The 24,355-nt window shown below is 52.4% G+C and overlaps 13 protein-coding genes across 13 annotated transcripts; 6 read left to right on the top strand and 7 right to left on the bottom strand.

Annotated features, from left to right (window-relative positions):
- Positions 1-1,052: 1,052 nt before the first annotated feature.
- AKAW2_11535S (uncharacterized protein) lies at positions 1,053-1,460 on the bottom strand (the record flags this gene model as incomplete). Its single annotated transcript, XM_041684030.1, has 1 exon — positions 1,053-1,460. The coding sequence occupies one exon, from the start codon at positions 1,458-1,460 to the stop codon at positions 1,053-1,055; it is 408 nt and encodes a 135-aa protein (XP_041538255.1).
- A 1,176-nt stretch (positions 1,461-2,636) lies between these two features.
- Positions 2,637-2,855, bottom strand: AKAW2_11534S (uncharacterized protein; the record flags this gene model as incomplete). Its single annotated transcript, XM_041684029.1, has 1 exon — positions 2,637-2,855. The coding sequence occupies one exon, from the start codon at positions 2,853-2,855 to the stop codon at positions 2,637-2,639; it is 219 nt and encodes a 72-aa protein (XP_041538254.1).
- Positions 2,856-3,036: 181 nt separating this feature from the next.
- Positions 3,037-5,220, top strand: AKAW2_11533A (F-box domain protein; the record flags this gene model as incomplete). Its single annotated transcript, XM_041684028.1, has 1 exon — positions 3,037-5,220. One exon carries the CDS (start codon positions 3,037-3,039, stop codon positions 5,218-5,220), a length of 2,184 nt encoding a protein of 727 aa, XP_041538253.1.
- Positions 5,221-5,836: 616 nt separating this feature from the next.
- EFG1 (Efg1 domain-containing protein) lies at positions 5,837-6,872 on the bottom strand (the record flags this gene model as incomplete). Its single annotated transcript, XM_041684027.1, has 2 exons — positions 5,837-6,462; positions 6,548-6,872. The coding sequence occupies 2 exons, from the start codon at positions 6,870-6,872 to the stop codon at positions 5,837-5,839; spliced, it is 951 nt and encodes a 316-aa protein (XP_041538252.1).
- A 678-nt stretch (positions 6,873-7,550) lies between these two features.
- Positions 7,551-10,608, top strand: AKAW2_11531A (uncharacterized protein; the record flags this gene model as incomplete). The annotated part of the gene is made up of 4 exons (XM_041684026.1): positions 7,551-8,100; positions 8,168-9,157; positions 9,203-9,295; positions 9,344-10,608. 4 exons carry the CDS (start codon positions 7,551-7,553, stop codon positions 10,606-10,608), a joined length of 2,898 nt encoding a protein of 965 aa, XP_041538251.1.
- Positions 10,609-10,998: 390 nt separating this feature from the next.
- AKAW2_11530A (tRNA 2'-phosphotransferase) lies at positions 10,999-12,027 on the top strand (the record flags this gene model as incomplete). Its single annotated transcript, XM_041684025.1, has 2 exons — positions 10,999-11,130; positions 11,203-12,027. The coding sequence occupies 2 exons, from the start codon at positions 10,999-11,001 to the stop codon at positions 12,025-12,027; spliced, it is 957 nt and encodes a 318-aa protein (XP_041538250.1).
- A 420-nt stretch (positions 12,028-12,447) lies between these two features.
- AKAW2_11529A (intradiol ring-cleavage dioxygenase) lies at positions 12,448-13,524 on the top strand (the record flags this gene model as incomplete). Its single annotated transcript, XM_041684023.1, has 4 exons — positions 12,448-12,689; positions 12,755-13,125; positions 13,194-13,261; positions 13,336-13,524. The coding sequence occupies 4 exons, from the start codon at positions 12,448-12,450 to the stop codon at positions 13,522-13,524; spliced, it is 870 nt and encodes a 289-aa protein (XP_041538249.1).
- A 223-nt stretch (positions 13,525-13,747) lies between these two features.
- AKAW2_11528S (alpha/beta fold hydrolase) lies at positions 13,748-14,622 on the bottom strand (the record flags this gene model as incomplete). The annotated part of the gene is made up of 2 exons (XM_041684022.1): positions 13,748-14,121; positions 14,193-14,622. The coding sequence occupies 2 exons, from the start codon at positions 14,620-14,622 to the stop codon at positions 13,748-13,750; spliced, it is 804 nt and encodes a 267-aa protein (XP_041538248.1).
- Positions 14,623-15,050: 428 nt separating this feature from the next.
- On the bottom strand, positions 15,051-15,875 carry AKAW2_11527S (uncharacterized protein; the record flags this gene model as incomplete). The annotated part of the gene is made up of 1 exon (XM_041684021.1): positions 15,051-15,875. One exon carries the CDS (start codon positions 15,873-15,875, stop codon positions 15,051-15,053), a length of 825 nt encoding a protein of 274 aa, XP_041538247.1.
- A 352-nt stretch (positions 15,876-16,227) lies between these two features.
- Positions 16,228-17,480, bottom strand: AKAW2_11526S (aldo/keto reductase family protein; the record flags this gene model as incomplete). The annotated part of the gene is made up of 6 exons (XM_041684020.1): positions 16,228-16,383; positions 16,480-16,849; positions 16,926-17,110; positions 17,188-17,245; positions 17,310-17,320; positions 17,400-17,480. The coding sequence occupies 6 exons, from the start codon at positions 17,478-17,480 to the stop codon at positions 16,228-16,230; spliced, it is 861 nt and encodes a 286-aa protein (XP_041538246.1).
- An 829-nt stretch (positions 17,481-18,309) lies between these two features.
- DOM34 (putative translation factor pelota) lies at positions 18,310-19,662 on the top strand (the record flags this gene model as incomplete). Its single annotated transcript, XM_041684019.1, has 3 exons — positions 18,310-18,387; positions 18,446-18,934; positions 19,009-19,662. 3 exons carry the CDS (start codon positions 18,310-18,312, stop codon positions 19,660-19,662), a joined length of 1,221 nt encoding a protein of 406 aa, XP_041538245.1.
- Positions 19,663-20,923: 1,261 nt separating this feature from the next.
- Positions 20,924-22,115, bottom strand: AKAW2_11524S (uncharacterized protein; the record flags this gene model as incomplete). Its single annotated transcript, XM_041684018.1, has 4 exons — positions 20,924-21,106; positions 21,166-21,231; positions 21,292-21,933; positions 21,990-22,115. The coding sequence occupies 4 exons, from the start codon at positions 22,113-22,115 to the stop codon at positions 20,924-20,926; spliced, it is 1,017 nt and encodes a 338-aa protein (XP_041538244.1).
- A 1,601-nt stretch (positions 22,116-23,716) lies between these two features.
- AKAW2_11523A (uncharacterized protein) lies at positions 23,717-24,016 on the top strand (the record flags this gene model as incomplete). The annotated part of the gene is made up of 1 exon (XM_041684017.1): positions 23,717-24,016. One exon carries the CDS (start codon positions 23,717-23,719, stop codon positions 24,014-24,016), a length of 300 nt encoding a protein of 99 aa, XP_041538243.1.
- Between the last annotated feature and the right edge of the window lie 339 nt (positions 24,017-24,355).

Genomic DNA, 24,355 nt, shown 5'->3' with positions numbered 1-24,355 from the left:
CTTTCTGTTTGGTTCCAGTCGTATCCCACATGGCGCGAGGATCTCGCCGGGCTTGCTTACCTTACCAACTGCGGGGGTGGAAGCGGGGGAAGAAAAAGCCAAAGACTAGTGCTCGTAAAAGTAATAGTCTAGCCATAGCTATACTAGTAGTTAGTTAGTTAGTCTAGTCTAGCTAGTAACCAAGTGAGAAACTCGTGGCCGTCAGCCGCCTGAGAAACAAACTCCGGCGGTGATCCGTGATGTACTGCGAGATCAGACCAAGAGGTAGTCAGTCAGTCAGTCAGTCAGTCAATTATTTTACTCATCTCAGTGTCTTTTCCCAGCAGAATGTAGTAGCCAACTAGAAATAATAGAACGTAAAGTTGATAGGCTGCCTTCATATTTTAGTAGAGAACTAAGTATGCCCCAGATAAAAGTAACACTACCTATCACATAACCAAGAGTAATCTCATCAATTAGTAGAATGTGACAAAAGTGGATGAACCCAAGGATGTGAGGGGTGGATATTAGTATTACTTACTGGTTTGGGGGCGTATTAGCCGGTGAGTGTCTGACCTGTCAGTCAGGTACGAATTCGATACCTCGATTGCTGTGAGGGTTGTACGACGTACGGTGTAGAAAGTGTATTATCTATCTAATCTATCTATTCATTCTGCATGTTATCTAGACTATTTTCCCCTTACCTACTCCGTGGGTTCATTATGTTGGTTGATTATTCGATACATTGAATTTCTTTCTTTACCTAGTGTTCTTTCTCTCTTTCTTTCCCTCTTAGTGGTGGCGTTAGCCACTATCCACCACCACAACAATTGTGTATCGGAGAGGCGAACAACAACGAGATAGAAAATACAACCTAGGTAGGCAGCAACACAATATCCCCATCCATCCATCCATCCCTTAGATACTAAGTAGTAGACTAGCACTAAACCTGGATGACTTAGTGTGGGGTGGAGACAAAGAAAACACGACTGTTTTTTCTGTAACAATCACTTGTCTTACTGACTTAGCCACACCACTCCACACACACGCACCAGAATTGCACTATCATTGGGCTACAATCCGGGAGGAAAGCGACCAGGAACGAAAAAGCCGTTTTCCGCCCATTCGGAGCCCCGGTCGGGTCGGGCTTGGGCCCTTGTCCTTTTGTTGCTGTGTTGTGTGGTGCTTTGAAGTGTACCGTGGCATGGGGAGTGGTGTTCTGGGCTCTGCTTGGTGGGTTTAAAAGTGGGTTGTGTTTTCTTTTGGTGGGGAGTGGAGAGGGGAGAAGAGGATGCAGGATGTACAGGGATTGGGTTTTGGGGGGCCTTTTTTTTGTCGCTTCTGTTTTCTTTTTTTGTTTTTATGTCCACTTGTTTCTCTTTGGAGAGGCGATTGTGTGTATGTTGTGGGATGTGGAGGTTGGGATTGGGATGGTGTTTGTCTTTTTGCCTGGTAGATATGCTGTTTCTAGGTAACTGCATTTTTAAGACAAGGAACAAGGAAGAGAGAGAGAGAGAGAGCTAAGCCAGTCTATAACACCAGATACTAACTACTAGTATAATGGTTATCAATATTACCATTCTTTCCCAGTCGTTTTCGCATACCGATCGTACAGTAATGCCCTTTTCCCGCCATCCTTCATCCTTATCTTTGGCAGGTGAACCTTTTTCTCGATTGATCGGCTGACTTGAACTTCTGATCTTCTGAGGTAGTATGTCCATGAGACCACCCTTTCTTATCTGCCATTTCTCAAAAGATGAATCAGAAGCCATTTGTTCAAATCTAAATTGACCATTCACTGTTTCGGAACAGACGGTAAAGAAATAAAATGCCGCGTGTTGGATTGACTCCGCCGGGAACCACCGCCACCGCCTGGGAGCCAAAAGTGGGGAATAAGAAACAGCGCTAGTCTAATCGATAAGTCTGGCAGGAGAGAGAATGGAATGTCTCGATAAGCCTGTGGGGTAACTCAGTTACTACGTACTAGTAAAAAGTAAACTCAACTCACGTCTCACGGATTGAACGGACTATTGAACGATCCCCCGACAGGTACGGTATTGTTCGGCAAGTCCCTCTTCCCACCGACTGGTTATGTGTTGCTCAGAATGGGGGACAGTGGCTGCTGTGAAGGGTCCAATCCAGTAAGCTCGCCCGGTCCGTCTCCATTGTTTCTGTGGTGGCCATGCAGGCCATCGAGTCTCCACGCTCCCTGAGCCTTTTTTTTGTTTCGGTGTTTCTCTCTTTTTCTACTGGTGTGTGTTAGTGGCAGTGGTGGCTCTGTCCGTCGGACTGAATTGCTTGCTGTCCGATAACTGGCTGTCGTCTGACTTGGCCAGCCTTACGTTATTTCTTTCCCCCCTTCTGTCTTCTTTCTTGCTTGCCTACTTGCCTACTTCCTTTCTTCTCCCACCAACTACTACTATCTTCGCTGTTCGCTCTCCTGCAGGGTCTTCCGTTTGCGTGTAGCCTTACTGCTTGCTTTCCGTTTACCTTTTCGTGTTGACCACTGTGGATGATGCTTCGGTGACGTCTGTACGAAACCCAGTGTTCTTTTTCACTTGGAGGGAAATCCAAAGCCTGTGCCGGCCACCCGCAATCGCTGCCACTTCTCCGGGGTTACGCGGTCTCGTGTCCCATGGTACCATCGTTAACACTCCTTAACCGAGACACTCCCCCGACTTGGTCGCTTGTTTGTCTGCTGCCCTGCTGACCCTCATCCTCTCCATTTCGCTTCCTCTTCGCTCTCTCGACAAAACCTGTCCATCCGCAGGATCGGGGTTCGGCGTTTTTGCTTCGATCAGGGCGATAAAGGTGTTATCGCGGTTATCGCTATCTTGAGAATCATACTTGCGGAACGGCTGGCGGTCTGGCTTCATTATGACTGTCTAGGACTGGATTTACTGCGACCACCCGTGCTTGTCGCTGCCACGAATCGTCCTGGCTAGCTGTTCGACTGTCTACAAAACCTTTCGCATACCTCTCCGCCTTCTCCGACATATTGATTGTTGAGATATTTGTGATCATAGGAGCCTCGGATCTCGATAACGCAATTCCGTCATGGCTACCGCATTTCCTGATGAAATCAGGGCTTCGCCTGAAGCGGCCTCGCCGGCGAGCCCGGCTTCTTCAACTGGTCAGATCCCTTTGGAACAACCGCCCAAACTCAAGGGACGTCACAAGTTGCTCCAGAGCCTGCAGCGCATCTCGTCAAGCCCGAGTCTGACCAGACGGGGCCGGTCCCATTCTACGGGATACCGTCGCGACAACAAGGCCTCTTTGTCCTGTGTCTCCCTGTCCCAATCCGCATACACTCCTTGTCTGGGTAATGGAAGCACCTCTCAACTTTATGGTGGATTGAACGCCCGTCCGATTACTCCCGGTGCTGCTGCATTCCCAGTTGACCATGAGGGAAATCCTCGAATTCGCCTTGTCGGTTCCGACTCGCCCAATGCGCGGACAGTTCCATTGCCTACCGATCTGCGACCAGGCTCTCGTGGGTCTCCGTTGGGAATGGACGCAGCTGATCAGACTGCCACGGCGCGGTCGACCCCCAAGCCAAAGAAAGTCTTTGATTTCTGGGGGAATATGCCGGATGAGCTGAAGATGCGCATTTTCCAGTACCTCACCCCGAAAGAGATTGTCCGTTGCTCTGCGGTTTCGAGGGCATGGAACAAAATGTGTTATGATGGACAGTTGTGGACTGAAGTCGACACGACAGACTACTACCGCGACATCCCTAGCGATGGTCTTGTAAAGCTTATTACCGCCGGTGGGCCGTTCGTTCGCGATCTCAATCTCCGGGGCTGTGTCCAATTGAAGGATAAGTGGAAGACTGATGGCGATCGCATCACCGACTTGTGCCGAAACGTCGTCAACTTCTCGTTGGAAGGATGCCGCATCGACACTCAATCGATCAACTGCTTTCTCTTGCGCACCCCCCGACTGGAGTATATCAACCTGTCCGGCTTATCGTCTGTCAGTGACTCTGCCATGACGATTATCGCACAGTCCTGCCCTCAACTTCAGATCTTGAATGTATCCTGGTGCACCGGCGTTCACACCGCGGGGCTAAAGAAGATTGTCAGCACTTGCAAAAATCTGAAGGATCTCCGGGCGAGTGAAATTCGTGGGTTTGACGACGTCGAATTCGCCGTACAACTATTCGAGCGAAATACCCTGGAACGCCTGATTATGAGTCGCACCGATCTTACGGACGAATGTCTGAAGGCGCTTGTGCATGGTCTTGACCCGGAAATGGATCTTCTCGAGGAACGCGCGCTTGTCCCTCCGCGAAGACTGAAACATCTAGATATTCACCAGTGCACGGAGTTGACAGATGACAGTGTGAAGTGTCTTGCCCACAATGTGCCGGATTTGGAAGGCCTGCAGCTCTCACAATGCTCTGAGCTCACCGACGAATCGGTCATGGCGGTGATTCGGACCACTCCCCGCCTGACACACCTCGACCTGGAGGATATGGAAAGGCTATCCAACCATACGCTTCTCGAGCTTGCCAAGTCCCCGTGTGCTGCGCGCCTGCAACACCTCAACATCAGCTATTGTGAGAGCATCGGTGACATCGGAACCTTGCAGATCATGAAGAATTGTCCTTCCCTCCGTTCCGTTGAAATGGACAACACTCGGGTGTCCGACCTGACCCTAATGGAAGCCAGCTTCCGCGTACGCAAGCGTGGCTACGATGAAAACCTTCCCAAGATCGGCCTCCGTCTGGTTGTATTTGATTGCGCCAATGTCACCTGGGCCGGTGTAAGGGAAGTCCTCTCAAGCAATGCGTACCTCCCGCGCGCTACCCGCAAATCCATGCAAGCGGTCTCGGTTGTCACCCACACGGTCGATCCCAGTCAGTCCACGACCGTGATTGCGTCCTCTATCACACCTCCGCCGCCGCCACCCGTATACCCTAACGAAATCATCCATCTGAAGTGCTTCTATGGCTGGCAGCCGACCGTGGATGAGCACAACAAGCGAGTCCTCCGTGGTGATCTTATGGCTGCGAGCAGGCTAGATCGGAAGTGGGCCGAGTACATGATGGCAACCGAAGAAGCGGGTGCTCCGGGATCCGGGGTGAGAAGAAGACGGCGTCGAGCCCGTGAAGCCGAGAGAATCTATAACGAAGACGACGAAGATGCAGCGTTCGGTGTCGGGGCTGTCACTACACTCGGGGCAGGAAGACGGCGACACACCGAAGGCGGCGGCACAGGAGGCTGCAGTGTCATGTAAGATGACTACTCGTCTGATGGTCGATCTTGAGAGAGAAAGTGTGTTTGGAGCGATCACTCGTTTCAATGTTTTGATTTACTAGGTTCTGGAAACCTTGCCCCTCATGTACCAACGTTCGTCTGACCCTGTTGGGTAGATGACCGCTGGAATCGCATGCTGGGTTTGCAAGCATCGCTCTACTGGGGCATGCTATGAGATATGACATGATGATTCCGCGACAAGTGCCAGTCACTTAGTCGGCCCAGAGATATCGGGAGCGTTGACTGCCCTCAGAATCCGGGTCACCACTGCGCATCTTTCGGGTGTTCTGGCGAGTCGGTCTGCCACCGATCGACGTGTATTTCTCGTTCATCTACTGTACTTAGAAGGATGGCAAAGCCGGAGTTGGTGAAAGCATCCACAAACAATCATTTAGATTCGAACTGGTTCTTAGCATCTAGCCTCTAGCGTTTTACTGTAGAAACTCGGATCGTTGAAAACACTTGATCATTGGGTATCGTATAAGGGCATAGCCGCACACTTCAATGAGAAAGGCCCAGGAAAGAAACAGATAAGACATGTAACTCCAACTCCAGAAAATGCGTTCACGCTCAACCAGCCCAGACACACGGCAATTTCACATCTCAAAGAAACCGCCATCACTCTCCTCGCCATCATCATTGCCCGCATCCCGCATGACATGATCCTCAGCAGTCGATCCCCTAGTCCTCTTCCTATCATCCACCTTCCTGGACCTGTCCTTACTCTTCCCAGCCTGCGACGACGACAGCCCACGCTCCTGGCTCTTCTTCGCCTTCTCACCACCCCTTTGACTTCTCTCCTCCTTCTTCCGATCCTTCTCTCCAGCCTTCGCCCCAGACTCCAACTTGCCATCCCTCAACATATCCAACGTCCCATCCTTCATACACTTTTCCACCACATGCCACATCGCCGGCTTATCCGCAACCGTCGCATGCACCATTCCAAACCGCGCATCACCGTCCGAGTCAGCGCCATCGCCACCATCCTCAGCACCCTCTCCCTTGACCTTCTTCTTCTGCTCCGCGTACAAGGCGATATACTTCTCATCCAATGGATAGTAAATGGTATAGTTCAAGTTCACGCGAGCGACTCGGAGCTTCCCGGCCAAGGAAGCAAGTTTCTTCTCCTTGGTCTTCTCATCCATGACATCGGGACCGGCACTCGAGACTTCCTTTTCGCGGCGCACCAGCCGGTTCACGTCTTTGGTTGCGGTTTTGCGGTCTACACAGATCGAATTCCGGATTAGCAAAATATCCATATATGGAAGGAAAAAAAGGAGAGAAGGGGGGAGGGGAGAAAAGCATACCCAAAAACCTCACGAAATGATACTTCTTAATCATCTTCGACCGATCCCTCCTCTTCAACTCATCCTCCAATTCCTTCTCATACCCCGACAACGCACGCTCCTGCACGATGCGCGCATCAGCCGGCAAGTCCGCCTTATTGAGTAGACGCTTCACATCCCGAATCCGTTTCTTGAGCTCGTTGACAGACGGGTACTTGTGTTCTTTCTTAGGGAGGTGGATTTTCTTCCGCGGACCTCCTCCGGGCGCTGTTGCTGCTGCATCTGCATCGTCGGAGATATCGTGGGATTTGCGTTTTCTGTCGGCGGGGGCGTACTCTCGTGGCATTGTTATCTCAAATCTTTTTCTCTTTCCGGGGTGCGGGTCAGTGGTGAGAGGAAAAGGACGGGGAGGCTGATGGTAAATTGTTTGCAATTATTTTTAATGGAATATTATTTTGAAAAAGTGATAATGGTCGGATCATCTGTCGGGCCGGGAAAAAAAGCTGCCCCGGATTGCTGGAAGGTGAGATTGGCCAATCAGCGCGGGGATAGTCCCATGACGCGCGCCGCATTTCCAAGGATATGGATTGAACTACTGTTCCTCTTACACTTACTTCTCTATATTATTACTACCTTGCAAAGGCAGGCGCAGGGACAACCTCCCATGACTGTTGTCTATTTGAGCTAGACGGGTCTTCCTGATGTGCGATTGATAATTTGAAACCAGAGAAAAAAAAGGAATAATCCCCCACCGATGGGCAGTGACAGATCAGATTCGCGCGGCTGAAATCACATCTCAGTTGGTGACCGGTCCAGTCGCATCTGCGACGAAGCCCTCCCAGCCCCAGCCCAGCCCAGGCCAGCCCCAGTCCCCATTCCAGAACACAGGGGCGACGGCGGCGTAAGAGTGTGTGTGAGTGTGAGAGAAGTGGGCACACAACAAACCACACACAAAAGCGGACAGATCACAAACCCACACCATAAGTTTCCCTCCCACCCCAAAAAGGAAATATCGAAAAATAAAATGGAAAAAGCCATCCGGTGGTCCCCCACCTCCACGACAGGCGAACAACGCTTCCTCTCCGTGGACGTGACAAGCAAAGCGTTTCGATTGTGCAAGGTAACCTCATATGAGCGGGGAGGCCGTCTGGAGCATGAAGAGCTAGCGACGCATACGAAAGTGCCCGCGTTCCGGGCATTCGATTGGTCACCGGTGGATGAATCATTAGTCGCGGTGGGCCAGTCGTCCGGGGATGCGACGATATTGCGCATGAAGAGCGATAGTCAGGAATCGTACTCGTTTCCGATTCGACATCAGCGGTACTGTAATGCGGTTGCGTTTAGTACGCATGGGTTGCTGGCTGCGGGGCTGGACCGGGTGCGCAATGACTTCTGTTTGAATATCTGGGATGTTAATCAGAGGTTGGCGAGTAAGGCTGTCAAGGGGTTTGTGGAGCCGTTGAGGAAATTGGCCAGTTCGGAACCTATCACTAGTGTCAAGTTCTTTAGTGATCAGCCGGATACGTTGGTTACGGGGGTGAAGGGGCAGTTTGTGAGGATTTATGATTTGAGAGGTGAGTTTCTTTTTCTCTCTTTGATCTCCTGGTGGGGTGGGTGGGTGATGGATGCTGATTGAAGCAGAGGGACCTGGAAACCCGTCACTGCAATTTCCCACGCGCTGTGTGCATAATGTGGCTATTGACTGGCTTGATGAGAATTATATTGCCTCTTGTCAGGCTACTAATGATCCGACTATCTGTATCTGGGATCGGCGCATTGGATCGCGCTTCATTACGCCGGCTGTTGGACCGGCAAATGCCCTGGAGACGAGCCAGCTGGGGCCGTCGCTGGAATTTGGGAATGTCATTGCACCGAAATCGACTATCTGGAGTTTGCGCTTCTCCAGGACCAAGAGGGGCTGTCTGGGCGTGCTGTCCAATACGGGGCATTTCAAAACCTACGACATTGTCAAGGAGTATCTGGACGAGGAGATGCGCTCGTCTATGGATGAGACCTTGGGTCAGGGCTCGGCGAGGAACTACCCCGAGCAGATTTACACCAAGCATGTCAGAGACGTTGTGACGCCGTACAACCATCCGTCTCGGGGGTATGATGAAAAGAACAGGGTTGTCGCATTTGACTTTCTTAATATGAGTCCGGGCAATGAGCCCAGCGCCATTACGATTTCCGGGAACGATGAGGTGAATATTCTCACCGCGAAGCCTCCAGCGCCGCCGGTGCGGCTGTCGTCGCAGGGAACATTGATATGGGGCACCTCGGATGAGGATTCTGATTTCCGGGCGATCAATCCCCAGTCCAGTCACGGGTTGAGCATTTCAGAGATGGTGGAGGAAGTCCGCGAACGAGCAGTGTCTGATTCGAATGGAAAGACTTCGCAGAAAGGACGCCGGGCCGGCAATCGACCAGCGACGCCTTTGTCGAGCCGTGAGGCGAGGGAACATGCCTTGTCGTTGGGGACCTTGGGCGATCAGCTGCCTGTGAAGGATGCTCTGACTCTGTTGTCGGTGAACCGGTATCGCTGCAAAGAAGGCTATCTGTTTGACGAGGCACGGAACAAGAAGATTCTCGCTGATGACCCATGGCTGCAGGGCTTCTGGGATTGGGCTGAACGTAAGTGCGGAAACCGAGTATCTCAGGATGTACTAATTACAGTAGGTGCACGCTCCGACTCTAGCAATGAATCTATGATAATCAATGGGCTGGATCTGAATTACCTGGGCGTTTACGATGTCTGGAACAACGATTTAGGTAGGTAGTCTGGTTTTCTGGAGTACGTGCAATGGCTAACTCCAACAGGAGAGAGTCTCCATAACCGACGAGTCGGTGGCAGCCCGGCATCTGACATTCACGAAACCATCGTGGAGCTGGTTCAAGATCAGCTCAACCTCCCCGAGACGAAAGGCTGCGAGACCGAATACCCCGAACATCGCCGGCTGTGCCTGCGACTTTGCGGCGCAGCGCAATCGCACCGGGAGCTTGAAGAGTTGGTCAAGACATTGTCCGCTGATAAGCAACACACCAAGGCCGCTGCGCTGGCCATGTTCCAAGACGAAGCGAAACTTGCATACCTGGCTCTGCGGAGCCACGAGCCCACCCAAGCTCATAAACTACTCGCCATGGCCATTGCAGGAGCCGCGAAAGGCGACACCGACTCAGACTGGGAAGACACTTGCGCTGAGATAGCCAAGGAGCTCACCGACCCCTACGCGCGAGCGATTCTCGCGCTCGTGAGCAAGGGCGACTGGCGTTCTGTCATCCAGGAGACCACTCTTCCGCTCAGATACCGGATCGAGGTAGCGCTGCGCTGGCTCCCGGACGACGACCTGACAAGCTATCTTCACGAAACCACCACCACAGCCATCCAGCAAGGCGACATCGAAGGCATCCTGCTGACCGGACTCAACCATTCCGCCATGGACCTCTTCCAATCGTACATCAACAAGTTCCACGACATCCAAACGGCCGTACTGGCAATGAGCCACACCGTCCCCCGCTTCATCAACAACTCACCCGACCGCGCCCGCTTCGAATCCTGGCGCGAGACCTACCGCCAGCAGATAAACGCATGGAAACTGCAACTCGAGCGCGCACGCTTCGACGTCGGCTCTCGCAAGTTCGCCGTCACCTGGGACGGGCGCAAACTGGTCGACCCGCCCCGCCAACAAGTCAGTCTCACCTGCAACTACTGCACACGACCGCTCACGCAGCACGACGCTTCCTCACAACTGACCCCCTCGGTGACGGGCGAAGTCACACACCCAACGCCAGGCAATCCCCTCGGTAGCGCCGCCATGTCCGGCACAGTGTGTCCACGCTGCGGGCGCCATATGCCGCGGTGCGGAGTATGCACGCTATGGCTGGGAGCGCCGGACCCGATGTCCAAGGCTTGTGTGGCGGCAGATGCGGCGGGCCGACGTCCATCTGAGACGGAACTGATGCGGAGGTTTATTGTGTTCTGCATTAATTGCAACCACGGGTTCCATGCGCATCATGCGCGGGAGTGGTTTGCGCGACACAAGGTGTGTCCGGTGGCGGAGTGTAGTTGTATTTGTGATCGGTGATTCTACTTGGGATGAGTAAGGATGGGATCAGGTTATGGGATTGTTTGATTCAAGTGGGATGCGTTTTGTGATATACCCATTTCGCGGTTGTTTGATAGTTTATGTTGATGCCTGGAGTATAATTAGAGATAGATGGGTGGAAAGCATTAATAGTATATTAAATCATGATTAAGGGCATATCATTCATGTGATAGAGTGAATACTAAGATCGTCAATGAGATAGCAGATATCGGGGAGCATAAGTGGGCCCGCGGAGGGGTGGAAAAGTTCCGCCGAGCCCCTCCATCTTCCCTCCGCACATCTCATTGAATCTCATTGACACTCCATCCCACTTCATTCTCATCTCCAATCTCCCAGTTAGACTTAATTTGTTCACTCAGCAAAGTCATCATGCCTAAGGGTCGTCCCCCCGCTAGCCGCGCCGTCACGGTCTCCAAAGCACTGAGTCTACTTCTCCGTCACGCCGCCGAGAAAGAAGGCCTACCGATAGATGCGCAAGGCTACGCCAATGTATCTGATGTGGTGCGTCTTCCACAGCAGCAGCAGTCATGTCCCATGAACAACTTCCCAGCTAATATGAACTACGATATATAGTTAGCATGGCGCAAACTCAAATCCCTCAAAGTGACCTTCCCCGAGATCGTCGACGCCGTCGCAAATTCCGATAAGAAGCGATTCGCGCTGCTATACACCCCCTCTACAACCCAACCTACACCAACCGCTACAGAACCAACCACTACATCTACATCTACAGACCCCAGCAGCACAGAAACCAAACCCGAATCGCAAGAATCCACCGACACAACCACCACCACCACCGCCCTCGCCGCAACCACCACCGACCCCAACCCCTCCCACTACCTCATCCGCGCCACACAAGGCCACAGCATCAAGACCGTCGAAGCGGCGCACCTCCTCGAGAAACTCTCCCTCTCAGACAAAGATAAACTCCCACGCACCGTCGTCCACGGCACCTTCCACTCCGCATGGCCGGCCATTTTCTCCTCCGGCGGACTCCGCTGCATGGGCCGCAACCAGGTGCATTTTGCGACGGGACCAGCAGTAGAGGATGTGTTGGCGGGGAATGCGGTGGCCGCGCCGGGACAGGTGATTTCGGGGATGCGGAGGGATGCGCAGGTGCTGATCTATGTAGATTTGGAGAAGGCGTTGAGTGCGGGATGTCCGTTCTGGAGGAGTGAGAATGGGGTGGTGCTTAGTGAGGGGTTGACTGTAAATAAGGATGGGGATGGGAATGAGGGAGAGAAGGTAGTGCCATTGGAGTTTGTGGATGTGGTGGTGGAGCGCAAGATGGGCAAGATTTGGGAACGGGGACAGGTGGTGCAGGAGTGGCCGTCGGAATGGGCGCAAAAGGGAGGGAAGAAGAGGGGAGGAGGTCCGACGGGAGGGAATCGCACTTAACTTCATACGTTAGTTAGTATGTGCATATAATGGTTGGATAAAGTCGTATGCAACCATCAGGCAATTGATCAATCCGGCGTGGGGTATCATTCTGAACCAAACATTGAAAGTAGTCAAAGTAAGTGCATCCGAAGCGTGCGGGGAAACCCATCGGAAAAGTCCATCCGATCAGAGCCAAAAGAGGGCTTTCCGACCAGCGACAGCGAATCCGGGGGATCCATTAACAATCATCCTACTAAGTAGTAAGTTACTTAGTACTCAACTAGTTACTACTATATAAACCACCATTCATCTTAGTTTAATTTCTGCTAGTTCCCTCCCCTCAACTCTCCTCCTTTATACCCCATACACCCCTCATATACATTACACATACCCATCAAAGAAACACAATAAAAGAAAAAAAGAAAAAAGGTATCCAAAATGCCGCGCTTCGACCCCAACTTTACAGACAACGTCATCAACAGCATGGGTCCGAAAACGACCCCGCGCTTCCGCCAACTAATGACCGGTTTAATCCGCCACGTCCACGACTACGCGCGCGAAAACGAACTCACCGTCGATGAATGGATGGCCGGCGTGAAGCTCCTCAACTGGGCTGGTCAAATGAGCGATGATAAGCGGAATGAGGGACAGCTTGTTTGTGATGTTATCGGACTGGAGTCGTATGACACCCTTTACCACTACCACACACATATACTAACAAATAATCTATTTAATAAAAAAACAGTCTAGTAGACGAAATCACCTACACCCTAGCCTCCGAAGCCCCCGACGCCCCCACAGCCACCGCCATCCTCGGCCCATTCTTCCGCGCCGACACACCCTACCGCGAGAACGGAGCGAACATTGTGCTGACCCCGCCGCCCAATGGCGAGGGCGAAATGGCATTCATGCACGGCCAAGTCGTCGACTTTGAGACCAAGAAGCCGCTCGTCGGCGCGACGGTGGAGGTCTGGCAGGCTAGTACGAATGGGTTGTATGAGCAGCAGGATCCCCAGCAAGAGGAGTTTAATCTCCGGGGGAAGTTCAAGACCGATGAGCAGGGAAGGTATAGCTTTTATTGTTTGAGGCCGACGCCGTATCCGGTTCCTGATGATGGTGAGATCCTTATATCGTATCGTTTTTTATGGTAGTGATTGTGGCTAATGTGGTGGTGGTCGGGATAGGTCCCGCTGGAAAACTGCTCGAGTTGATGGATAGACATCCGTTTAGGCCCGCGCATATTCATATTATTGTACGTTCTATCTCCCCCCTCCCCCTTTCATATCTTGGTTGGTGGGTTTTGCTAATCATTATGGGGAATCGCAGGCTACATACGACGGCTACAAGCCCCTCACGACGCAAATCTTTGATTCCAAGGATAAATACCTCACCAATGACTCGGTATTTGCTGTTAAGGATTCGCTGATTGTGGATTTCGTGCCTCGCAATGATGATCCTCAAGCTGGTCTTGAGTTGAACTATGATGTTAAGTTGGTGCGGGCGCCGGCGAACTGATCGATTTTACTTTCATAGTATATATTATTTAAGTTGTTCTTTCATTCCATGATATGTGGTAAATTGTATAGTATGAGCGGTCGTCTATCATTTCGTGTTGATGTATTCTTCCGATGGTTTAGTACTATGTAGAGTGACTTGGTCATACCTTGTAGTGTAGTAGTTTCGTCAGATATCTAAGAATACCAATTCATACTATGTATAGAATTCACATGATAATATCTCATTCAATTCGACTACAAAGCCTGCACAAACCCCCAATAAGCCCTCCCACCTCCTCCGGCGCCTCCACACAATGCCAATGTCCAACCCCCCTCAACACCTCCAACTTCTTCTGCGCACTCGACACACCCGCATGAATATGCTCGCACCCCTCCATCGACGCAGACTTATCCTCCTCGCCCGCAATCAGCAGATACGGCGCCGTAACCTTTGAGTAATCAATCACCGGCGCATTAGCAATCGCCAGACACAGCGCCGCGTAACCCTTGGGGTTCTGTCCGATGATCAATTCACGAATGAACGACTTGACGAGTGCGGAGCTGCGGGAGCCGGTTGCTCCGTTGGGGATGGTGTTTGCCATTGGTTCCATGCCGGCTGGGAGAGATGTTAGTTTGATGACTTGTTTGCTTGCTTGCTAGTTGGTTGGTTGGTTGGTTCCTGCTCACCCTTTGAGACTGTCTCGCTGCGCTGCGTCATCACCTCTGCGAGCTTCTCGGACGGGTGGGTAGGTCCGATGGCGACGACGCCTGATATGCGGTCGCTGTATTGTGCGCCGAGCAGGGTTACTACCAGCCCGCCCATGGAGTGGCCGACGGCCACTGCTTTGGGGACTTGTAGTGCGTCGAGGACTCCGATTACATCGGATGCGATGGAGGCAATGCTGATGGCGTCGCCGGTGTATGTGGATCGGGCTGAGCCGTAGGTATCGAGGGTGATGCAGCGGTGGTTACTTAGGTATGGGAGGATCGGAAAGTAGTAGTTCTGCGATGAGCCCAGGCCGTGGATGAAGATGATGGTTTGGCCGGTGGCCGGAGCACCGTCCGGGTGGGTATCGGCGTAGTAGATTTGGTGGTTGTTGACGGTGACGGTCGGCATGGTGTCTCTTCTGGATTGGGGTTTCCAATGGATTGTGAAAGGTGAGAGGGGAAGAATGTTGAGAGGGGAGATGCTTTGCCGGAGATGTTTCGATCGATCGGATATGCATCTAGCTCTGTTGGCCGACGTCATGTGCGGGGAGGAGCTGTGGCCTCAACTTTTTGGCCTCGCTTTCCACCATGACTTTTCCTTTCCGATGTCCATCTTTCCTCTCACTGCATCCGCTGCATGCCAATACAGCTTACCCATATTCACCCTTTCTCTCACCGTGTTGAATCCGTCGGATCGACGGCTTCGTGGCGGGGAGGCAAGCCGCCGGCTTATCACCGCCCGAGCCGACGAGGGGCGTCGCTATCCGACAGGCGGATCGCCTTCGGGTCGGAAGCGCTTTGTTTATCTGCCATATACTATAAAAGTATTCGTTCGGATCACACGGCATCCAGTGCAACCAGTGCTTGCTCGAATTCTTCGTCTATTTCGAATTCATGACCGAATTCTTCGAGAAGAAGTGCCGTGTCGTCTTGGAATGAGTCGGCAGTTGAGGGGTGGGGTTGGTTCTCCGGCTTATCGTGCAACGCAGCTTCATCCGGCGCAGTAGCATCACCGGCCTCTTTGATGATATCCTCATCATAAAAGATAGAACAATCAGAGAACTCATCCTCCTCTTTAGCCCGGACCTGCTGTTCACCCTCATTATCACCCTGATCGCAACCCGTAGCCTCATCTCCATGATCCCCGCCCTCGCCCTCCCCTTCCTCCCCAGTATCCAAACCCAAATCCAAATCCAAACCCTCAGCCTCAGCCTCAGCCTCAGCCTCAGCAGCATCAATAACGGCCTCCAAATCCTCCAAAAGATCCTCATCCACCTCCGTATCCCCACCCTCATCTACCTCTGTATCCCCACCACCATTGCTACTCTCCCCCTCCTCCCCATCCTTCCTCTTGATAAAATTAAACAACAAAGGTTGACTCGACGGCGGCACGGGCGCATTCGGATCCGGCAATCCCATGCGCCCCAATCTCCTTCGTTCCTCTCTATCGCGCGCCTCCTTCTCGGCTTTCTTCTTCTTATTCGCGACTCGTTTCTTCTCCTTGTCGCGCAGCTGCTGGGCGCGTTTCTCGCGCTCTTGTTCGCGCTCGATGCGCGCAATCTGTGATGCCGTGAATTGAAAGCGTTTGTTGCTGCGCTGGTACCGGCGGCGCACGGTGCGGGACTTTTCGAGGATGATGCGCTTGCTGGGGGAGGCGGGCATTTTGGGGGATGGTCGGGGAGTGAGGAGGAGACATTTGAGGGTGATGAGGCATTGTCTTGCTGTAGAAGGAGGAAAGGGAGGTTATTGTGGAGAGGCCATGCTGTGTGTCGTAGGTATTATCGACTGATGTTGTTTGATTATAGATGTAGTAGTAGTTGAGGGTGGGAATGCGGAAGGAGGCCGCGACGGGGATATGTTGTGCCGAGATTGGATCACCGCTTGTTTACCTACCCCGTTTGACTCTTATCTTTGGTTATTGTTGTCTGCTTTGTTTTCTATTCACTATTGTCTCGCTTTATTCATACTAACTTCCATCCAGCGACTAAAGCTCTTCCTTCTCCAGAGTGTTCATCTACAACTTCGAGTCCCTCGCCGGATCCCAACTAACAGGCGCATACTCCGTCGTTTGCAACTCCGCCATATCCTCCGCGGACAGCTCGAAATCAAACACTTGCGAATTCTCCACGATTCTCGACTCGGTCACCGATTTAGGCAGCGGCACGTATCCCTACACCTCGTTAGCATCGTCCAGAACACCCCTTACACAAAGAAAGGAAGAAAGGAAGAAAGAAAGAAAGAAAGAAAGAAAAAAAGAGAAACTCACCTTCTGCAAACTCCACCTCACCAGAACCTGCGCCTCACTCTTCCCATACTTACTCGCCAATCTCCTCAACACCGGTTCCTGCATCCTCTTCGCCTGCACAAGCGGCGCATACGCCTCAACCACCGCCCCCCTCTCCCTCAACCAACCCACAATATCCTCCCGCGCACACCACGGATGGATTTCATACTGCCCGACGGAAATCTCCCCGCCCCCTCCACTCCGAATATACTCCTCCAGCTCCTCTAGATGTCGAATCCCGTAGTTTGATACCCCCAGCGAGCGGATCTTTCCTGCTGCTTGCGCTTCGACGAGGGCGCGCCAGGCGCCGAGTCGGCCGCTGCGCCCGCCGTAGGGGGCGTGGAGGAGCATTCTACATTATCCCCGTTGTTATTAGCATCTGGATGTAGGTTTGTAAGAGGAGGGGAGAGGGAGGGAGATAGACGTACAGATCGATATACCCCAATCCTTTGGCAGCAGCTAGACTAGACTCGATCGCTTCTTTGGCTTTCTCGTAGGACATGTGCGTGGTGGGGATCTTGGTCGTGTAGAAGATTCGAGAGCGCGGGATGTTGGAGCGGCAGATGGCGAGGGCGCATTCGGCTTCGTTGTTGTAGAGTTGGGCGCTGTCGATCTATCGTTCGCCATGATTTGGTGCGGTTAGTTGGGTTGGGGGGTTTGAGAGGGGTGGGTGGTGGTGTGTGTGCGTACGTGACGGTATCCGAGTTCCAGTGCTTTGAGGGTAACGGATTCGGTGACGTCGGGGGGACTGTTCAACGAGTTAATTGATGAGGTGGCTAGGGTTGGTATGGTAGGAGTGAGTAGGGACGCACGTTTTATAGACCTATACCATTGATACACACTTAGTTGAGACCATCATGACCCGGAGATAAAGCTAGACAGGAGGGATGAAGAATACTCACACCATATCCGAGAACAGGTATCTCGTACCCCGAGATCATTTTCTTGGTTGATTGTAGTGAGAGGGACATTTTGCTCAGCATACCCTGTTCTATTATTCTTGGGGAGAGAAGAGTGTATGAAAAGGTAGAAGCGGAGCAAACTCTAGACTAGAATGCCAATTACCCAACAAGAAGAAATACGAGACTAATTTATATTGCTCCGCCGGAACTCAAGGGCCCCCCCTCAACCCGGGAAATGAACCGTTATTAAAGTAATGCCGCTCATCCCGCCCCACGTCAAGAAAGGCATGGGGGTTCAAGTTAGTACGTACGAGCGGAGATGGAAGAACTCGGGTTTAGAGGGTCCGGTGTGGTGTGTGCTAATTCCAATTTTCGTATTTGATATTGTTTGATGCTATATGCCTGACTATTTTTTTCTGTGGAGATGAGGAGTCTGCACACTCTGCTATCATGATCATCGGATAGACATAGTACATAGCATACCCACTATGATACATACAAATCCACTGGGATAATTATTATCTGATCATCTTATCTCCGACCAGGGCTTAGGTCTTAGGGTTCCGCCTCTTATCGATAGTCAAGCCTCGGTCGGATGACAACACATCGCTAGTCCGCTTTGGGACGGTCCCGCAGCTGGTGGGTGGTCCTGTCCTGAGGCTGCCGCCCGCAAGTCAGTTTGGTCGTCATCATCCAGAGCCTGATTGGAAGGAGGGATTTGTCCGTCGCAGACGGTGACGATTTCACCTATCGATATTTTGAGTGATTGTGATACTGCTTAGGAGGTATCTGACTACTCAGCATATAATTAAGCGTACTGAAAGGCATCTTGCTACCACGCCAGGCTGTCTGTCCCAGTTACCAGAACATTACCCCGCCGTGCGAGGCACTCTGTTGTTCTACAGCCAAGATGCGTCTCATCAAGAACAAAATCGAGCACAATGGCTCTGGAACGGTGACCTTGTGTCCTGAGGAGCCTGAGGATATGGTACGGTATACTCTGTTCCTGGTTGAGGGGTAGCTCTTTGTCCAACTAACGGCTTCAGTGGCACGCATACAACCTGATCCGGCCGAACGATCTTCTCCGCGCCAGCGCTATCCGTCGTGTCACCACAACTCAGGAAACCGGTTCTACTACCTCAGCTCGAGTCCACTTGACGCTAGAGATCCGCGTTAAGAACCTTGATTTCGATCCGCAGAGTTCGCAGCTACATGTTAGCGGGACAATTGTGAACGAGACGGCCCATACGAAGATCGGGCAACACCATACGCTCGATCTTGAGCTGAATCGGAACTTCACGCTAGAAAAGGAAGTTGGAGCGGACGGTGAGGGCGTCGGATGGGACAGTATCGCGGTGCAGATGTTGAAGGATGCGGTGGATGAAGGGGGACAACGGAGGGCGGAGGCCGTGGCCGTGGTGATGCAGGAAGGGTTGGCGCATATTTGCTTTATTGGGCAGTTTCAGACTATCCTAAAGCAGAAGATTGAGATGTCGGTGCCCAGGAAACGGCATGGTGGGGGTGATCATGATAAGGTGGGTTGTACCATGATTATCTGTCCCCGTGTTGGGGTTGTTTGTGTATGCTGACAGGTTGGGGGTGGGGAAAGGGTATGTCGAAATTCTTCCAGGTTACACTCGATACGCTGCTGCGCCAGCTGGAATTCAACACCAGCTCGGCTTCACTTACCAGCAGCGAGACCGTTCGACCGGTTCTCCTTGCATCGCCAGGCTTCGTGGCCTCCGGATTCCAGAAGTACATCCAGTCGCAGGCATCCACATCGACCCCGGCACTTAAACGCCTCCTACCCAGTATTGTGGTTGTACACTCGGCTTCCGGTTATCTGCACTCGCTAGCGGAAGTGCTGCAGTCGCCGGCTGTGAAGACCATTCTTGCCGATACCAAGTACGCGCGCGAGACAAAGCTCATGGACGACTTCCTCGACCAGCTCCGCAAAGAGACCAACAAAGCGACATATGGGCCCCGCGAGGTGGAATTCGCTGTCGACCAGGGTGCCGTTGGCCGCGGTGGCGGCGTGCTGATCATCTCCAATCGGCTGTTCAGGTCACAGGATGTGGCGGAGCGCAAACGCTGGGTATCGCTGGTAGATCGGGTACGGGATGTCGAGGGTGGTGAGGTGCGAGTGCTTAGCTCCGACCATGAGAGTGGAAGGCGACTTGATGGGCTAGGAGGGGTGGCAGCCCTGTTGACGTTCCCTATAATAGATGAGGATATAGAAGAGGAGGGGGAGGACGACCATTAGAGCCTATGTTTCGGGTGTGCACAGCCCGGGCACCTGCTGCTACTCCCTTCCTCTCGTAATCCCTGATGCTGGGTGTCTAGCCCCCGTAACGTTGAACGAATGCACGACTCTCATAGCTAGTGTGTCTAAGACGCTTATCATTCAAGAACCCGGAGAAGGTCCGAACGGAATGAATGCAACGGCAAAGACGTGTACAACATTCAGCAAGCCAGCCCGCTGAGGGGTTGGAAGACGACAGCGACACTAGAAGCGCAGTAACCCATTCCTGGCGCTTGATTCTGGAAATCCTGTGCTCCGCCATACTGGCGCAGAATGGACGGCAGGATTCGGCGGAAGGTAATTGATTCAATTAGATGCTAGGCAGACGATCATGTTGTCATCGGTGTGCGCAAGATAGCTGTGCCATGAACGCTAGTCTTATCCCCGACGTGCCAAAGCAGGCGGTAAAACCGGCGCCGTGGGAAGAAGTTGACAATCCCTGCTGCTGCGGCTGAAAGGTGCATGTACATGTACATGTGCATGGCATGGCAGAGCATGTCATTGCATTGGCCGGTAACACCAGGCTAAACTTAGCCGAGTAGTTTTCTACCCGGTCCAGACTGCTTGAGTCACTGACTGCATTCCTCCTCCTAAAACATCACCAGTTAGGCAGCTGCTAGGCAACATGTATCTGTACGTAAGCGTGTGGAGGATCAGCCCGGCGGCTCTTTCATAGGGACCGACGTCCTCCAGCTGTCGTGTGGCTTGGGGCTGCTGGCGGCTAAGAACTGACCTCTGGAGATGCAGCCTATCTCCCACCAAAATAGGCTAGCTGGGCCCCTAGTCGAGCTGATCTTCAGCCGTTAGATGGCCTGAAAGTTTAATTGTGATCGCTTAGCAGCTGGGAAACTCCCTAGGGGCTGTACGACGCTGGCTTCGTCTCTTTGTCCGTCGCATTAGCGTCCAGAGACAGGCCCGTCCTTGATTGGCGTGCTCGCTTTCTCTCCCGATGTCGGGAGACGCTCTCTCGAAGTCCATGATTCGAGATTCACGGATTCACGTTGCTCAAAAATTATCCAGAAATATGTCATTCGCATGCAATCGGTCACAGGGTATATCCAAGTAAACAAAGAAACTCATCCAGACGTAAACAATCATCCTTGCGTGTAATTTCCCCCCCAACAAAAAAAAAAGAAAGCCCCAAAGGAATCCATAATGCGCTTCAACATCCCTCCCTGAAAAAAAAAAGTCAAAAAAGTACATTCCCAAAAAACCACAAATGCTACTTCGTACTACCACTGGCCACACTGGAGGCCACCTTTGACCATGATCGCTTTCGCGATGGCTGAGGATCAGGTATTCGTGTCCGCGGACCAGTGCTACGCTCCCGGTTCTGTGCATCGAGGTATCGCAATTGGGCTTCACATTGCTCTGGGGTGTACGGTCCCGCTCCGAACTCCTTCATCTAGATTCGTAATCTAATTAGCAGGTGACCATTGGGCCAAGGTTGCACTGGGGACTCACCTTCTGTGCAATCACATTGTATTTCTCATGCTCCCAGTACTCCCGCGCTCTTATGAGCAGTCGGATCTGGATGACTTGATCGTTAATTAGTTGACAATTTGCGACTGCTTGGGCGCACGTACTCACATCATTCTCATCCCACCGTGCCAATCGCTCCTTCCGTCGCCGCAACATGCGCATTTGTAGACGCGCCTCCGAGGCATCCTTGTGGAACTTGTTCCGGAACATCTCCCGGATCACTTTCCAGGCTAGATTCTGCTCCCGAAGCCTCTCTACAAATGCGTCTTCCTCCTCAGCTTGCGGGTCTCGCCTCCCCCGACCCGGAGCCCGGGGCCTTTGATTGTTTTGAGCGTCGGCTGCCCCTTGTCGTCGCTCTTGTTCCATGCGCTGCAGCCCTTCAGGATTAGGTAGTATTGTAACCGGTGCTTCTCGGGGTGTGACCGCCTGCTTGGGCCCACGTCGGATCCTCTTCGCGGGTGGCGGTTGAGGTGACAGGATAGCTTCGCTGAAGCCAAAGTCCGGTTCCTCTGAGGTATGTCCCAGACCTGCGGTGACAGTACGGGGAAAACTGCTGGGGAAGGGTGCGGTGATGCCTAGGCCTTGCGGTGGGACAGACTCGGGAACGTTGTAGTGAAAGTCTTGTGAGTGATGACTGAGCACCGGGCTTGGTCTGAAGGAGCTATCCGGAAGGCTGATCGGAGTCAAGATGGCACCAGTCGGGAAAGCTGCTGCGGTAGTATAAGGATTGCTAACACCGGTATAAGGTGACTATATGGCAGAATGATCAGCAAGTGGCGATCCAATAACATTTGAAAACAACGTACAGTATCGAGTGCGGTCCACTGAGGCTGCATACTGGCATAGTACTCGTCAAGTCCATCTCCGGGGTTCGAGCCACCATGGCTGAACACCATTGGCGCCGAGTATCCGATGGGTGTCTGGGGATACATTGTGAAGGCCAGCGTGCGGTTGCAAATGATGCAGGGGCTGTTGTTGTGGAAGGAATGTAACGTGGATGAAACACGCGAGAGGGCAAACCGCCAGCAGTGGGCAAGGAGACTAATATAATAGATGATTAAGCTGGACGAATGAACGAACAGAGAGATTAAGAAGGCTTCTTCAGAATGAGTCAGGTAGAAAAGAATTATAGTTCTTCACAAGTCGTAATCGTCAGGTGAAAGGCAAAGATTGCTTTTGAAGCGAAATGTGGAAGGATGGAGGAGAAGTTTAATGGACGTGCGTGTGGGTTCATATACTCGAGTAGGAGATATCAATGAAAGACAAAATGCCTCGCAAGGCAGGCCAGAAGTGTGAAGCCTTTGGTGATCGGGCTTAGAGAGCTCTAGTGAACATGGTAGGTACCGCCCACTTTCACTGTGCCGCAAAAATTGAATCGCAATCAGAGGTTGTAGGTATGACCATGCGCCTGCATTTAAGCGCCCGCTGATTCCAGGCGGATGGCTCCATTTTCTAGAGGGGCAGGGGAGGAGAGAGAAATAATTTCTCATCTCTTGACATGACATGAGAAGGGAGACAATCCAGCCCCCAAACCCCCCGGGGCTCAGACTTTTTGCATTCCCAGGCCCACCCATGTTACTCAAGAACAAGGCAGTACCTGCTGCGATCTTAGTTCCGATGTACTGGATCCCTGATGTGGGCACTGTCGAATGGGTAATGCCATGGAAAGAGTGACAAAAACTGACACTCTAGCGAACCGCCCATAGTCCATATCAAATGGCAATCAGTGGGTTAGCGCTAGAGCTGACAGTTCTGCTAATGGTCAAGTCCAACGGAGAAAGCCTAGCGGATAAGAAAATCCCGGGTAAAGGATCGGAAAATGGAAAAAGTATAATAACAAATAATTTCATGACTACAAATCCGTCAAAAAGCGTGGGAAAAAAAATACACCAGAAAGTCTCCGAACGGCAGATGAACGCATCGCCAGTTTCCTAGCCGCTACGGGAGGTGGAGATGGAGGGTGAGAGCGGCCAAGAGAAGACGAATTGACAAGCTACTAGACGCAGCCCCAACAACGGTAGGTCATAAGCCAGGATTCTGGTGCTTTGTTAGCCGGACGCAACTAAATCCTGTTCGGAAAGCTGTGGAGGAAACACGGTCACCAGCAAACCCGGAGGAGAGCATCAAGGAAGCTCTATGAGCAGGGGTAGCACGGAAAGATAGGCCATTAAGCGCTTCTCCGTCGCTGCGGCTGCAAATCCCGGTGGATCAGAACCTACTGGACTAGGCTAGGCTGGCGGGCTTGTCTGACAGACATGGGGAGACATGCTTGTTGTGGTTTTGCGATCGGACTAGTGTAATCGCCCTACGGAGTCGAGCTGACCACCAAAGCCATCCGCCAGGCCCGTAATGAACGGCCATAATGTATGGTCTTTCCCCATTTCAGTCCACTCATGCGCGGGTGCCGGGAAGGCTGTCCCCCTGGATCCAGCAGGTTAAGATATGATCGGTCCAGTGCTCATCCTGCCGGCTACCTGCGTTCAACCAAAGCCACGTGTCCCCGAAGGGAAAGGTGAGTTACGCGCCAGACGAGATGAGGATGGATGGGGTGGTCCTCTCCCGACCTGCGAGTTGCTTCATAGGAACGTCCATCGCCAACCATTATTCCAGTCCGGAGATTCCCGCCATGGCACTGGCGCCTAAGGAATCGCCGGTTTGCTCGGGGAGGCCGTCTTGTTCTGGAATTCGCTTAGTGCACTTCGCGCAAGATTTTCATGCTGGATTTCCTTTCGGCGTCCGCGAGGGATTTGGCCCTATGGAACGGCCTTCTGACCGGCGTGTCATCGAGGCCCCTCTCACTGTCGGTTTGCGCACATCACCGCCATGTGGATGATCTCCATTCTTTCAGCGAGTCGAACGATCGGGGCCCCCGGGGCGCATCCACGTGATGTCACTGGGTTTCTCAGTTTCCCCTCAGGGTTAGTGGATGCCACCTTGTCATCAATCCCACTATTTCCCCTTCATGAACGAAGAGAAGACAAAAAGGCCCATCCTCAGGCTCGCGCGCTAACACTAGTAATGATCTATTTTGGACCGGGCGCGGATCTGATCAAGAGCAGGAGGATGTCGGTCAATGCCGGATTTGCCGAATGAGGGCAAGGTTGTCGCCTAGGCGTTTTTTGCCCTCAAATTGGCCCCTTCGTTCTTCCCTCTCGTCTTTCCCCTTTTACCT

Source organism: Aspergillus luchuensis, chromosome 1 (genome assembly GCF_016861625.1).
Source record: "Aspergillus luchuensis IFO 4308 DNA, chromosome 1, nearly complete sequence".
Taxonomy (NCBI): domain Eukaryota; kingdom Fungi; phylum Ascomycota; class Eurotiomycetes; order Eurotiales; family Aspergillaceae; genus Aspergillus; species Aspergillus luchuensis.
The sequence above is the reverse complement of the archived record's forward strand: the minus strand, read 5'-3'. Positions and strand labels throughout refer to the sequence as shown.